This window comes from Panthera uncia, chromosome F2 (genome assembly GCF_023721935.1).
Source record: "Panthera uncia isolate 11264 chromosome F2, Puncia_PCG_1.0, whole genome shotgun sequence".
Lineage (NCBI taxonomy): Eukaryota > Metazoa > Chordata > Mammalia > Carnivora > Felidae > Panthera > Panthera uncia.
Window position 1 is genome coordinate 7,685,409 of NC_064812.1, and position 16,039 is coordinate 7,701,447.

General features: G+C 49.8%; 1 protein-coding gene across 3 annotated transcripts in view; it reads left to right on the forward strand.

Annotated features, from left to right (window-relative positions):
- ZFAT (zinc finger and AT-hook domain containing) overlaps positions 1 to 16,039 on the forward strand; it is a 190,622-nt gene that overhangs the window by 138,407 nt on the left and 36,176 nt on the right. For all 3 annotated transcript variants that reach the window (XM_049633451.1, XM_049633453.1, XM_049633452.1), the window contains one exon: positions 7,239 to 7,377. In XM_049633451.1, coding sequence (XP_049489408.1) covers positions 7,239 to 7,377 — 139 coding nt within the window. The remainder of the gene's footprint in view (positions 1 to 7,238; positions 7,378 to 16,039) is intronic.

Sequence of the window (16,039 nt, forward strand, 5' to 3'; positions counted from 1 at the left end):
ATGGTGATGATGATGTTGATGGTGATGGTGATGGTGATGTTGATGGTGATGGTGATGGTGATGTTTATGGTGATGGTGATGATGATGTTTATGGTGATGGTGATGATGATGTTTATGGTGATGGTGATGATGGAGCAGATATTTTGAACATTTACTCACCCTTTCATCTGTATAACTTCTTTGGTCCCACCCAGTAATTCTGTGCTGTCAGTGTCTTCCCAGTCCCAATTTCTGAGGAGTAAACCAAGACGCCGGAAGTTCAGGTCTATGCCTGAGGCCACATGGCTAGTTGATGGTGGCCCTTGTGTAGTGAGGAGGTGGACACGGCTGTCCTAGCCACAGCTTTTGTTGGCGACTGGTACTCGCTCAGCCTTGGTTGGCGTTTAGAGACAGTGGTTGTTTCAGCTCTTGGCTGAGGGCCAACGTCAGGAGCGCCTCCTACCGCCTTACCCTCCTCGTGCTCAGAACATTTTCCGAAGCCATGTCTTCCTCCCTCTGCAGTTTGGCCACGGCTGCATTCTGGGGCCCCACTGCTACTTTCACGGAGCTTCCCTTGGCCTGCTGTCGACCTGGTGTCCCTGGCTGGGCGGTCCCCCAGAAGGGAAGCAATGGGAGTGTAGTGCACTTGCCCCACGTAACCTGGCCTCAAAAGACAGAAATGCAACTCTCTTCAGCATTTCTTCTTTGCCTGTGTAACTAAAACTTAATTGCTCTTTGTAAGTCCTGGGAGGTTGTTTTTTCTTGTTGCTAGTGTTTATTTTTTATGGTCAGTTTTCTGATTTATTTCTGTTATTTTACGCTGTAACATTTGACTCTGAAAATGATCTTAGAGATAATAATAGTTAACATTCACAAAACCCTTATGGTGGGGGGCCAGCCTCGAGCCCCGGGCTCTCCTGGATGCATCCCCTCTATGACCAGGCACCTTGGGAGGGTCACAGGCTGCACCAAGGAGGAGGCTTCTGTAGGAGGGAAGGAGGGAAAGAGGGGTGACCCCCACCAGGAGGTGCTTCAGAGGATGATAGTAACAAATGTGAATGTACTAATTAATTAAGTGTAACAGTCATGAGGCCTGATGTGCCTTATTTCTCAAAGCAGACTCATACTCTTTCTTGACACATCATTTAAACCCTGTCAGGTAAGGGGCGCCTGGGTGGCGCGGTCGGTTAAGCGTCCGACTTCAGCCAGGTCACGATCTTGCGGTCCGTGAGTTCGAGTCCCGCGTCGGGCTCTGGGCTGATGGTTCGGAGCCTGGAGCCTGTTTCCGATTCTGTGTCTCCCTCTCTCTCTCTGCCCCTCCCCCGTTCATGCTCTGTCTCTCTCTGTCCCAAAAAAAAAAAAAAAACAAAACCCTGTCAGGTAAGTAGGGAAAGGTTTTTTGTTTTTTTTTTTTTTCCATTTCACAGATGATGTCTTAGCTGGGGTATCCCAGCCGATCAGTGGTGTGCCCAGCACCTGAACCTCAATCCCTTAGCTCCTGGTTCATTCATGCTTTCTGACTCCACGCTTCGACCTACGCTTGATGTAAAATGCTATTGGGTCATTACGAGGGCCTTTGCGCCACAAAGGTGTCCACGTTCAGATAGCCTGGTCTCCATCAAGCATTGTTGAAACTGCCTTGTACCAACCAGCCCATATATTAGGGTTGTAACAGTCGTACTATCTCTTCCTGCAGTTGGAATCCAAAGTCACTTGGGTATCAGTTAGACTTGTGGTTTGTCTCCTTCTTTACCTCGTCTTTGTCTCTATCTCTACCTTAGCTGGTTTTTTAAATTAAGGTTATAAAGTCTTCACTTGTGGTTGTAGGTTTCACCCCAATAGTTATCCAGAACCTTCTCCCAGGTCATTATCTTTTTCCATCCTCTCCAGAGAGGGGTGGGCCCAACTCAAGGGCCAGGCTCACATCTCCATCCCTGAGCCTTTTGACATAGCTGCACAGCCATCTGCCGTCCTTGGTTACCCAGACCACAGCGGGAGCTCGCGTGGCGAGGGCCTTCCTGCCTGCCGGGCCAGCAGGGCACCCTCTACTCCACCCGAAAGCTATCCTGGGCTTTGCAGCTGGTTACCAGTGTTACCACCTGGGACATCGCCTCATCGCCAGCTTCTCATCTGTTTTAAAACATTCCTCTTGGTGCTGACGGGAAGTTGGATTGGCCTCGCTTGCATGCAGTTAGATGCCTTCTAATCGGTTTCTCCGAGCCCAGTTTCACAAGTGAGATGGGACTTCCTGTCCCTGCCTGTTTGAGGAACCAGAACCATAAATCCTCCAGTTGTGAAAAAGTGTCTTTTACCTACTTCCCTGATGTAAGTCTGAGAACATCGATTTCAGCCTCCACAAAGTCAACCACCCTTTGTCTTTCAACTCAGATAGCTGATCTTTGGTGCACCCTTTGAGAAAGACTTTTAAAACATCATTGAAACATGACCCCAAACCCAGCTTCTGCCCTTCGCCTTCTCTCCTTGACTGGCCATGTTACTGGAATTCTTCTTAGTACAGCCACCGGGGCCACGGCCAGGTCCCGTGGACACCCGTTAGACCTTACCTTACCGGGTTTCTTAGTGTGTTGTCCCTGCCATCCCTGCCTCCGTGAAGGGCATTGTTCCATAGACCCTGTGACTCCACCCACGCCTGGTTCCTCTGCTGTCACTCTTTCTCATCCTTCTTCGTGAGCTCACCCTCTGGTCTGTCTCTCCTGTTCCAGATGCCGCCCTCATGCTGCTGCCCTCTTCACCTCACACACCCTCTCGTGATGGGCGAATTCCATCTGTGGGCCTCTGCTACTCGCCTGTGCTCAGATCTGTGTCTACAGCCCAGAACTCTCCTCTGAGTTAGGACTCATTCTCCGACCTCTTTCTGGAAATGCCCTCTTGGGTATCCAGAGTCCTGTGCTCACACCCCTCTTTCTCCTCATCTGTAGAACTCCCTCCACAGCAGGTGCAATGCCTTCCTCTTGTGTCTTCCTTGCTGGAGACTTGGGGTCATCCTGGGGGCCCACCTTCATTTTTTCACACTGCTTCCGAGTCACTGGGTCTGGCTGGTTTTACCTCCCCCATCTCTCTTAAAGCCTCTCTTCACTTTCCACTTCCTTGTGCCATGCTCTCATTTTAGGGCTTATGCAAATATCTGTATCATTTATCTGTAATATACATACATACCTGTGTAAAGACACATAATCTATAATCCATATGTGTGTATTATAGATGTATCTGTGTCTCTTGTGTGCACCTCTGGCCACAACTGGACACGTGTTCCCTGCCTCCAGTCTTGTTCCTTTCAAATCCACCTTCCACCAGTTTCCAGAATGGTTAATTCTAGGTGTGAAGAAACCTGGTGGAGACATGTGTTCCTGAAGCCACGTTGCTGGCATGTCCCCCTGTGGTCTGGCGACTGTCTCCTGCCGTCTTCTCAGCCCCCAGCAGTTCCTCCCCCATTATGGTGCTCCAGGAACTGCCTACAGTTCTCCCAGCCCACTGGGTGCTCCTCGTTTTTAGGAGTTGTTGGTTAGGTCTGGGCTTTTTTATGTCCGGGAGATCCATGCCTGCCCTGATGGAGCTCCCAGGGGACCTGGTTGTTCAGGAAATAATGGCAAATGGGAAGTCAAGTCATCTCTTCGTTGCTGGCGGGGCCTGGATCCCCAAATCCAGTGCAGACCAACTGGTCAGGCTGGGAACGTGTGACACTTTTGGTGGATTCCGTAACTGGACTGCAGTTTCCTTATCTGTAAGATGGGGACAATAATTGTACCTAGCATATTAGGTGGTTCTGAGACTCCTAGGAATTAATCCCTGCAAAACACTGAGAACTACCTGGCCTGTGGTAGGTAAAACTGTAATAATTATTATGCTTGATTGCGTTTCTTAATAACTCCAATGTAACCCTGAATAGCAGGAATGCCTCGCTGGTGATTCAGTTTAGTTTTTGGCCACAGTAAGAACGTGGATGTTTTGTTTTACACGAACTCTGCTGCTGTAGCTGCTTCTATGTTCCTCCTGACTTTGGGGCGTCTTTGGGCCCGAAAGCTCTCGATAAAGAACTTCCCTTTGAAGATCTACTGTCCCTTGCCAACTACCAACGTCCGACTTAGACCCCGAGTTTTCTGATTTTCTTGCCCAGATAGCATCGGATCTCTGCATTGACATCTATGTCTCCGAACTCATGTGGATTCAGAGGATCACAGATCTCTGTGTCCATCACTGGATACTCAGGGTGGAGCACAGTTCCACCTGCTCCCCGAAGGCGGTCAGTGAGTACGTGCTTCACCACTGAAACCTCAAGACTTGGAATATTAGTAATGCAGTCAGACTTGGTGTCTGGCCGTGGACGTAGAGCTGTCACGTGCCCTCTCCTCTGCCTTTGTCCCCAGCCCTGCAACAGCCCCAGCAGAACGCCCTGCTGACAAGCGGCAGCACCTCCTCATAGGTCTGAACTTGCTTTGTTGGAAGGGCCCAGATGCGGCCCAGTGACCGCAGTTGTAGGGAGAAGATGCCGAACGGAGGTTCACTGGTGACTGATGTCACTGAGAGGTTGCGGGGGGCCTGACACAGTGGAAGGGCACTGAGGGTAAGAGGCCGCGGGGGGACAGATCTTTCTAAACCCCTGGTGCCGTCGAGCAGCTGAGTGGCTTCTCACCTCCCCGCATCTTGCAGCGGCTACGATCACGGCCTGCCAGAGGCCACAGGAGAACGTGCCCTCGTGGAGTGAAGGTTGGTTAGCCTCTGAAAGCGTCTCTTTCAGCTTTAAGAATTGAAGATTTTGGGTAGAAATTGATGGTCAGTCAGTCACAGGTGGGCCTACCTGTACATTTTTTGGCCTGTCTGTTCACGTCTTGGCAGTTTTTCTCCTCATTCACAGTTCTGTCGAGTGGGCATGGGAATACAAGTTGAAACTCTCACGGGGAAGTTAACCTGCTTGGCCCCACAAAGGGCGAAATTGGCTCTAGGGCATGGAGTTAGGTCCACAGGACCATTTCTGTAGTTGCCTCTTCCTGCCTTTTATGCCCACTGACCACTCAGCCCTGGTAATAGAGTATTTTTCGATTGTTCTTTCTGATTTCTATATAAGTGCTAGTGTTCCAAAAGTAATTTTATAACGTTTGCATATTTAGGAGATGAAAGCGTTTGAAAATGTTTTAGCTTCTATTTTAACCCTGCAAATAATGACACAGTGGCATTTTAGATTGCTTGTTCTCTGCTCAGTAGACGGATGAGAGAGCCTGGCTAATTTTTGCCTTTGTTCTGGGTCCTTTTGTTTAATAAATCCTTGTGGGCCAAGCCACGGGGTTTTCTTGCACAAGGGACTGAATGTAGCACATGCAGTGTGGCCCAGAGCATCCTATGACCACAGAGTGGCCTTGCGTAGGGTGGAGGGAACGTTTCAGGTTTTCTCACTGGATTGACGTCCGTGGGTCTTCCTCTCCAAGAATGGCCCTCCTGGGAGTAACAGCATTTGTTTCATAGGCCGGGATGGCCCCTTCCTATGTGCTGCTGGGACAGAAAGGAGCAGGAGCGAATTCTGGAGAGGTTTCCGAGGAAGCCTGGACAAGACTCAGTAATTAGGCGAATAGTAAGAGAAAAGAAAAAGTCTAGGGTGACACTCAGGGGTTTGCCTTTGGGTGATGAGCTGATTTTGCAGAAAGAAGAGTCTGAAATTGTGTGCGTTTATTCTGAGGTGCCTGCAGAGCATCCCCGTAGAGATAACCTGGAAGACAGTTGGACATCCCTGTTTGTGGTTTGGGCGTGATCGCAACAGGATATATATCACGCTGTCAGACCGATCACTGGGTCTACCGCAGGAGAGCAGACAGGCCCTGGACAGAGCTCAGAGAAAGCCGGCACTTCCCGTTGTCCCATCCGGATCCCCCGGACTGTTCCCAGAGCTCCTACCACCATGGGCTGCTCCCTCTCTCCTGTTTCTGCCAGGCCAGCGAGCTGCTTGTGTTCCCAGATGGGCCCTGAAGGCACATTGGGGATTCACGTGGCATTCTGCTGGACAGTTGTAGGGCTCACGGTTCAGAGGGATACTGATACTGTCTTGCCTGTGCGTCAGGGCGGGGGATGGAGCAGTGATCCAGACGTCCATCCTTCACTCAGCCGATGGCATGGCCTCACTGGGTTCCCTAAGGGGCTTGAGCAGGCACCCCTTTCCTCCTCACCGCTCATTCTGGACCCCTCAAAGCAGTATGCAAGGTGGGAGCCAGGCCGCATGACCCCTTGTGTCCTTATCTTGAAAGTGCCTCATCCTGCCCAGGTGGGGGCTGGAAATACATTTACCAGGTGGATTTCCCTCATGGGGGACAGCTGTGGGTTGATGCCTGTGTCTGTGCACATGCTTGCAGGTGAGTCCTGTGGAGAAAGTGACTTGGAGAAGCAGGTACATCAGGGAATTAATTGTGAGGGGAGCTACTTTGAAAGACATTCACTTTATTTTATTTTTTAAATGTTTGTTTATTTTGGGGCGCCTGGGTGGCTCAGTCGGTTAAGCGTCCGACCTCAGCTCAGGTCATGATCTCACGGCTCGTGAGTTCGAGCCCCGCGTCAGGCTCTGTGCTGACAGCTCAGAGCCTGGAGCCTGCTTCGGATTCTGTGTCTCTGTCTCTCGGCCCCTCCCATCCTCGTATTCTATCTCTCTCTCTCAAAAATAAACAAACATTTAAAAAAATTAAAAAAAAATAAATGTTTATTTATGAGAGAGAGAGAGAAAGCACAGACAGGGGAGGGGCAGAGAGGGAGAAAGAGAATCGCAGGCAGACTTCAGGCTCCGCACACAGAGCCCGACACAAGCCTCGATCTTACAACCGTGAGATCATGACCTGAACCAAAATCAAGAGTCAGATGCTCAACCCAATGAGCCACCCAGGTGCCCCGGAAGACATTCACTTTAAAAAAAAGAAAAAAAAAGGAAAATGATAGATTGCTGTGTTCCTCTTATGTTATTTTCTTCTTGGACAAGAAGTGGACAAAATGAGAAATGAAAGCAACCACATTGAGCACAGACCCTTCCTACCCAGGGGACACCTTGTGCAATGACTTGCTTGGTCCCCGCCGAGGCAGGACTCAGCATCCCGACGTTGCGTTTTTCCCTGGAGCGCATCCTAGGGGGCAGCCTGCTCATCAGGCTTTGGAGGTGTCAGACACCCCGGGGTGGGGGGTCGGTGGAGGAGGACATTGGGGCAAGTTGCGCCCCTTCCGCTTGGGGCTCGACCTCCCCTGGGGCTCACCTTCAGTCCTTGTCCCTACAGCCCTTCCGCTGTGCCCATTGCCATTACTCCTGTAACATATCCGGCTCCCTGAAACGGCACTACAACAGGAAGCACCCCAACGAGGAATACGCCAACGTGGGCACCGGGGAGCTGGCGGCCGACGCACTCGTCCAGCAAGGTAGGCAGTGTGCCCCTTGAGAGGAGCTGGGACGTCTTACAGCTCAGCCCCGACCGCTGAGCATTTGTTAGTTCCCCGTCGTCATGACTGTGCTCCACGTCCCCCGTTGGTATGTCCCGGCGTTTCTTGCTGCCTCCGTGGAAATCCAGGATGAGGAATCCTAATTTACCACCCTCCCCACAACGTTCACTTGCCAGCGCTGGCTGCCTTCTGTTCTTGGTCCATGTACCTTCCTCCTGCATGAAAGTTCCCGCTCATGTGCACATTGTTTCCCTCAGTATAACTTCCAAGGGCTGTTTGTGGTCCAGCATCAGGTGGCCCATTTTGTTTCGCCCTGCTCCTGTTGGACATGGTAGGGTTTCCAGATTCCTCTTTTGCAATTATGAATCATGCCGTGGCAAGCATATTTGTAGGTGAGCTTCTTTAGATTATCCAGAAATATTTATTGAGTGCTCAGATTGCTTATTCATCCTGAAAAGGATAAACCATTTAGAGCATTTAAACTGAACAGAATGGATGCAAACCTCTCATATTCTTGAAAAGCCTGAGAGGTTTTTTTTTTGTTTGTTTGTTTTTTTTTTTGTTTTTTTTTTTTTTTGCTGCTTTTTTCAGTAAATGATCGCATATTCCCACTTGAGAAGGTTGAGCTCATGAGCTGTTGCCATACAGAGAAGTGCTGCTGTATTTATATCCGTGCCTCAGTAATTCAACTCAAAAAATGATTGCCGCACACAGTCCATCAGGTTTTACTACTTCCTGAGTCCTGTGACTCTTTGAAGCCAGAGACCGTTTTAGAAACCTGCCCCCAGTAAACAGAGATGTGGGCTGGCGCTCCGGGCTGCAGGTGTGGGCGCTCCGAGGTTTCCGGTGCGGCGCGAAGTCCCCGCTCGCTGGGATTGCCTTGAATGAATCTTCATATAAAACAAATGAATTGACCGAATCCTTCAGCACTTTCAGTGACAGGGCTGATGTATGGAGGTAGATAACGGCATAAAAACTCAGGATAATTTTAGAGCCATCCATCAGGGGTAACGGGGAGTGTGTGCCTCGTGTTTTAATGACCGTTTCGTGGAGCTGAAGACCGGGATGGCGCCGTGGGGGGTGCAGGGGCCCTGGCTCGAGTCTGTGCTCTGCTCCTTGAGTGGTGCCATCGGGGCACGTTAACCAGCCTCTCCAGCTCAGGCCCTTCACCTGAGAATGGAGTCGATAGCAGCCTTCTCTCCTGGTGGCGGATGGGGTTACCTGAGCAAGCACCTGAGTGGCACGCAATACATTTTCGTACTTGTTTCCTTTTTCCTGAAAACATCTACGCCCTCTAGAGCTCTAGAGCCATTGCATCATTTTTGATGCCCCCCGCCCCCCACCCCGCCCCTCCTGCCCCGGTCCAGGAATCACAGAGGAGAGAACCGATTGCCTTAGAGTCACAGCAGATTGCTGGAGAAGCAGGCTAGACATTCCTTTTATTATCCTTCGCGCTGTTGGGTTGGATTGGCAGGAAATAGACCTTTACTGCGGCTGTTGGGACAGGCGTGGGGCTCTGATTGATGACACTATCACTGCTCTCTGCTTCCAAACTTTCATCATCGCCTTGCGGAGAATGTGCCGGTGCCGAACTGTTTCCTGCCCTACGTTTTCAGTTACCTTTCTAAGACGCTCTGTCATCCGTTGGCATTCTCTGACAGAGTCTGCCGGGTTTTAATTTTTTCTTCGCAGGGGCATTTTTGGTGTCTTCATATACACATATACATGTGTATACATATATGTATATATGTGTACGTGTGTATATATGTGTATATATATATATATATATATATATATACACACACGTACATATGTACACACACACACACACACACACACATATTTCCAGTGCCCCCTTCAAGGGACAAACTGAGGAAGGAAACAACTAGATGCCTCTCTTGGCTCATAAGAGACATTACACCATTGTATTTTGGCGGGAGAATAGTCTCTGAAATGAGATAGCTGGTTGAGTATGAACACAGCTTAGGAACTTTAAGAGCACGATGCTCCCACTGTTCCTCTGTCTGAGAGCAGGCAGGAAAACGGAGGGACAACTGTGTGGGATGCACACAGTTGCTGTGTTCGGAACGCTGGGTGCTTGGGTACCACTGGAAATTTTCATCTTCTTTTGATTAATTTCACAGAATTCTCCCCAACCTCTCCCCACCCCCCACACTTGGTTTTGTTTTTCTCTTCTAGTCCCTCATCAAAAAATATCTTCATGGGACTTACTAACTTCTTGTTTTGGTATAGAGAAATATGTGTTAGAGTAACGTGACAACAAGCTGTGAACAAAATGTACCCTTCTCAGAGTGGTGTTACGGCTTCCCCACAGGGGAAGGGACTCCTTGTCCATCGGCCCAGCGTAAGCAGTGCCACGCTGTGACACAGGCAAAGCCATCAGCTGTGGGCAAAGGTTCTCTTACCCATGATGCTCAGGGATTTGGGAAGGATGTCCACGCGTGGCACTGTGCGGGAGGTAGGGAGGAAGGCCTAAAAGGCAGAGATGTTTCCAGGTCAGACATTTCTGTTCCTTGCCGGTTTCTGGGGGAAGGTTCCCCGGTGGTCTCCGTGGAGTCGGGGTGATTTTCAGTGGGCTCCCGAAGGCCTCTGGAGTGGTGGCTGCTCGGGCGTCCACCCGTCGTGTTCTGTAAATGTTTACCAACGGGCTGTCTCAGGGGCAGGGAGAAGGGAGGCTGGTTTACAGCGTTTGCCAGCTTCTGTAGTCTAAATGGTTGTGCTGTGGCCAATTTGAAGCTACCAGTGTGATGTCCCTGAACTGGACAGAGATGTGCACAGCGGCTTGCGAGCTGGTGGCAGCTGGCTCCCGCCCGCCACTGGTCCCCAGGGCACAGGGGTGACGATGGCACCCCTTTGGGACCCACAGTCCCCTGAGAACTCTGGTGCGTTTCGGTAATGAGACTTGTCCGGAAGGCCGTGTCGATGTGTTACTACTCCCTGCTTATATTTGGTGTCCTTCTGATACTTCGAAGGCAGATTGGACAATCTCTTGCTAATTTTCTTAGCCCATCGCTTGTTCGTTAATGCGGATGTGAGGCATTTTCCCACACAAACACACGTTTTCACGTCGTGTGGCTGCAGCGGGCCCGGCCCTGTTTCCTCTCGGAATCTGCCTGAGTTAGTAGCGCAGGGGCCGCTTCCCTAGGTCTCGGGCTGGGGGCTGGCTTCACTTCACAGGCCGTTAGCTCCTGAGCTCACCGTAGGACACAGGTGGGACTAGCAGGCTGCTTACTTCCCAGTGACCTCAGAGCAGCCCTGCAGGTCACTCCAGGTCACTCCAGGTTATTGGCATGAGCACAGGCATGGGAGTCTGGGGCCCGGAGCCGGGGTGGCCGATCGCTGTGGCGCTGGGACGACTCGCCTAACTTCTCTGAACGTTGTGTTATGTGTCTTCAAAGACGAGGTGCTGATTCTGCTCAACAGCAGTTGCAGAGATTAGATCTTACTCTCTAAGGTCCCAGGAGGTGCCTGACACGTAGTGCTTGATAAATGGTTCAGATTGGCTATCGTGTTTATTCCCACGTTCCTTGGTCACCATGTGTCTGTCTCTTGTGCTCCTAGTGTGCCTGACATTGTGCTGGACCCTGGGATGTGGTGGCCTTTATCGTGTTGTGGCCTGGGCTGCGGATGAAGGCTGGGAAGCTCCTCCAAGGCCCCGTGTTCTGGCTGTAACAGAATGCGTGTTCCTTCCAACAGTTACCCGTGCTGCTACAGGAGAATTCGCTGCTTCTCTGTGGTGCTGACCCTTCTCCCCGGCCCCACTGTTCGAGGGTCATTGAGGCTGGGGTGGCGATTGGGACGAGGGGCAGCGGGAAGACCAGGGCTCGAGGAGAAGGCTGTGTTTGCGGCACCTGCTAAAATCTTGGCGTGATTTTGAACTACCCTAATAGAAGAGTGTAAAAGTATATGCATACGCACCTTGGATATATATCCATACCTTGGCTTTTCACACCAAATCCAGGGCAAATAGCATAGAAGAAAATCCAGAAACTACCAGGTTACACAAAAGTCATTGATTTGATTTGGAGACATTTTAATTTTAGAATTGTTTTTATTAGGGCCCGGATTCCATACCTGACTGGCAGGTGCTTCCAGTGATGTGATGTCATTGCACCGTGTTATTGCTCTGCATTCCTTTCTCTCTCAGAGGCCCTGTGAGGTCGGCATCGTCATTCCTGAAGACAGGAAACACGGGTGGGAGAGTGGTCAGCCCAGGCCACAAAGTGGGCGAGGGCCCGGCTGCCCCCCCCAAGCTTGTCTCACATTTGCACTTGTTAAGGAGGAAGAGGAGAAGGAAGCATATGGTCCTGTTCTGGGACAGTGATTGGCTCGCATTCCATAGTGGTCACATGATCCTGTGTCAGAGGGTCTCGCACACACAGGCTGCCGTTTACTCTTTCTGAGTTTTTTTGTCTCCAGGTCTAGCTGCTGATCTGCTGATCTGGGGTTTGAGAGAGATCCAGGTAGTGTTCTGACAGCATGCTGTGTGCCCAGGGGCCTCCACGTCATGCTTGCATAGGATTTCCACTAGATTGCTGTCCTGGGCGCGTTTCCTCGTTCTGGGCTGGGGCTCTGCCGGGTCTCAGGACAGGCACTGGATTAAGAGACAGCAAGAAGTGGGGATTTTAACAAAGTCCGGGTCCCCATTTTGCTTCCTAGTATTGTATCATCACATTGCTCTGTATCCAGTTTCCTTTGATAATTAAGCTCATTTGTCACAGTTACTGTCTAGCTGTTTGTATCAGTTTCTTACCGCAGCTGTGACAAATGGCCACACACTTGCTGGTGGGTTAAAGCAACACAGATTTATTATCTTAAGGTTCTGAAGGTTAGAAGTCCAAGATAGGTGTCACAGGCTCAGGTCGAGTTTGCTAACACGTATGTATTCCTTCTGGAGTCTCCAGAGGAGAGCCTGTTCTCTTGCCTGTTCCAGCTTCTAGAGGCGGCTCACATTCCTTGCCTCAGCCCCTTCCTTCTTCCACTGTCACGGCCGCCAGTGACAGTAGAGGCTTCTCTGTGACCTCCCTTGTGCCTCTTCTACAGGAGGACCCTTGTGATTACATTAGTCCCGCCTGAATAATCCACGCTAATCTCCCTGTCTCAGGAGCCTTGATGAATCACGACCTCAAAGTCCCTTCTTGCCACACGAGGTGACCCTCCCATGTTGCAGGGATCAGGATGTGAACCTTTCTTTTTTCTTTCTCTGTGTTTAGTTATTTTTCATTGTAACGAAAACCTCACACACCTGTCTTTGTTGTGTATCCAGGCACATTCCATTCCAGACCGTCAGCTCCTGGGGGCCAGGACCCCCACCTGTTTAGTGTGGGCTCACAGTGCCCCTAGGGCCTAATCCAGTTTACAAACAGGTCCCCACTGCTTTTTTTTTTTCCAGGTTTACTGAGGTATCGTTCACAAAGCTCTAAGATATTTAGGATTCTCATCATCCAGTCGGCTGACACATTCATCACCTCACACACTAATCCTTTTGCTCTTGTTGAGAATGTGTAAGTTCTACTCTTAGCAAACTTCAGCTATCAGCTGTGGTTACCGCATTTCACATCAGACCCTCAGACCTTAATCATCTTATAACTGCCAGTGCGCACTCTCTTACCAGCCTCTCCCTGTCTCCCGTGGTCCCCCGCTCCCGGCAACCACTTTTCTAGTGTGTTTCTATGAGTCTGACTTTTTTGGTTTTTGTTTTTGATTCCCCCTATAAGTGAAATTATACAGTATTTATCTTTCTCTGTCTGACTCATTTCACTTAGCGTAATGCCCTCAGGGTCCATCCATGTTGTCAAAACTGGCAGGGTTTCCTTCCTTCTCATGGCTTACTAATATTCCTGTGTGTGGTGTGTGTGTGTGTGTGTGTGTGTGTGTGTGTGTGTGTGTATATACACTACATCTTCTTTACCCACGTGTCTGTTGATGGGCACAGGTTGTGGTCATATCTTGGCTATTGTAAATAACGCTGCAGTGAACATGAGATTGCAGATACTGCGCTGATACTCTGTTTTCATTACCTTTCCATACAAACCCAGCAGCGGGATGGCTGTATCATAGGGTGGTTGTATTTTTAACTTTTTGAGGAACCTCCATACTGCTTTCCAGCGTGGCGGAGTTTACATTCCCACCAGTAGTGCACAAGGATTCCCTTCCCTCCAGGATGTGAATATCTCCGGGCGTCCATTATTCTGTCTACTGGAGTGCCTTTGTTAAAGTTACGAGCTTTAGCATTTCATCTTAGAGAAAACAAAGGCCCGGGAGTTTCAGGAAGTGGCTCCTGGGTCATGGGAGTCAGTGCCAGCTCCAGGTACCCGACTGCCCAGCCTCACGTTCCGCACCACCCTGGGAGTAATGTTATTGGAAATGAAATTGAATTTTCAATAAGGTCACCCACCACAAAGGAGCGCAGATATTTTAATGCCTAAGACTCTTCCAGAATACATTGCATTCCAAAAAGAGCAAAGGGTGCCATGATCCATTTTTAAAATTGTTCCTGACGTCCTGTGCTCTTGCCTGGTTCATCACGCCTTCTGAGGAAACTGCAATTTTGGGGTTGGCCGTTCTTGTGGTGTGCACTTTATACACCAGGGCCACAAGTAAATTCGCCACATCTCCCATGACCTTTATTGTGCATTGCCTAAGAATGTAATGAATTGAACTGGGAATTAATTTCTCTCGGCTTTGCTGCCAATTAAGTGCTCACATTCTGCATTTAGTCTGGGTCACGTGCTTCCAATGTATTGTTCTTTAATTAAAGGCAATGTGGCAAAGGTTGAGGTTTTAATTACTGTGGGGCATTAGCATATTAATTTTAATTTAAACATAATATAAGGATGTTTTTTCTCCTGAAATTAGTTTCCATTTAAGAGCACCCCGGAAGGAGTCTTTAATTCCATTTAGGTCGCTTTTGTTCGCTGCCTCTTGCTAAGTCTCTATAGGAGGACCTATCTCGCTTGAACCAACTGAAAAAAGGCAGAGGTTCTCACACCTTGGAGAGCTTTAAAAAAGGTGATCCTAGGAAAATACATCATTTTAGATGATTAATAAGTGATAACAAAGGAAGCTAAAATCTAAGTTAATTATCAGCTAGGTAGGAAAGAATAAGCCCATTTCGTTTGGCCTAAAAAAAGAGTGCACAACGTGTAAGTTTTGGAAAATATAAGCACCTGTTTGAGCTGCCTCCTCTGTAGAATGTTCTGGAAGTTTATAATTTGGTGTTGCCAGTCTTTCTGCTGATTCTGTCCTGTCTCTGTTGGGCCTGCTGTGCTCTCCTGCGCCCTCCCAGCGTGGCGAGGCTGTAAAGCAGTGAGTTGAAGGCGCAAGGGGACGCGCTGTTGGCCATCTGGGTTGGCTTCCTTTTCCGCTCATGACTGTGTGGGGAATCACGCACCACCTCAGGTGATATACAGGAAGCCCCAGTTACAGAAGAGTGCACTGTCAGATACCACTGACATGGAATTGATTCCGAAAATCAAGCACATCATACTTGCATCTGGGAGATGCTTAAATTACGTTCCGCGTTTTCATGAGATTTGCTTGTTATTATGCAATTTGTCAAGACAGCCTCGTCATCAGTACAGAATTCCTCTTCTCCCTCCTCAGTACCCCAGTGAGCAAGAAATAAATCTCAGACCCGGGGCGGGTGCAGGAGAGCACAGCAAGTCTGACGGAGACAGGGACAGAGGCAGCAGAAGGACTGGCCGTAGACCCCATGACACCAGGTTTGCCAAGAAGGGAATGAGCTTGGTCAATGCCAGAGACAGAGAAAGGAGAGACTGCGGGAAGGGTGGGGAAGAGAGAAGGCAGGAATAAGATCACACAGGGGTGACAGTAAAGTCATGCAGGCTACCGCTTGGAGCTGGGATTTTATTCTGGGTCTGATGGAAGGTTCTATACCTATGAGGGATGTGATTTAGTTTATTTTTAAAAGCCCATTCTGGGGGCGCCTGGGTGGCTCAGTCGGTTAAGCAGCCGACTTCGGCTCGGGTCATGATCTCGCGGTCCGTGAGCTCGAGCCCCGCGTCGGGCTCTGTGCTGACAGCTCAGAGCCTGGAGCCTGTTTCAGATTCTGTGTCTCCCTCTCTCTCTGACCCTCCCCTGTTCATGCTCTGTCTCTCTCTGTCTCAAAAATAAATAAACGTTAAAAAAAAATAAAAGCCCATTCTGTGGGCACCTGGATGGCTCAGTCAGTTAAGCGTCCCAGCTTCGGCTCAGGTCATGATCTCACGGTTTGTGGGTTCGAGCCCCACATCAGGCTCTCTGCTGTCAGCACAGGGCCTGCTTGGGGTTCTCTGTCTCCCTCTCTCTCTGCCCCTCCCCCGCGCTCTCTCACTTTCTCTCTCTCAAAAATAAATAAACATTAAAAAAATTCAAAAGCCCGTTCTGTGTGCGGGGTGGAGAGTAGACCAACGGTGGCTGCAGAAAGACCAGCTGTGCCCACGACGCCACCCCGGCTCGGCTCGGGGTGCTGGCCTGATGGTGCCAGTGGGTAGCCTGACTCTGGCCTGCTAATCCTGCTAATCGTTTGTGTGGATTTGGAGACCTGGTGCCGGGACAACTCCCTCTGAGGCTAGAGTTCCTGAGGCTAGAGTTTGCTTCTTTTTTCTTTTTTTAAAAC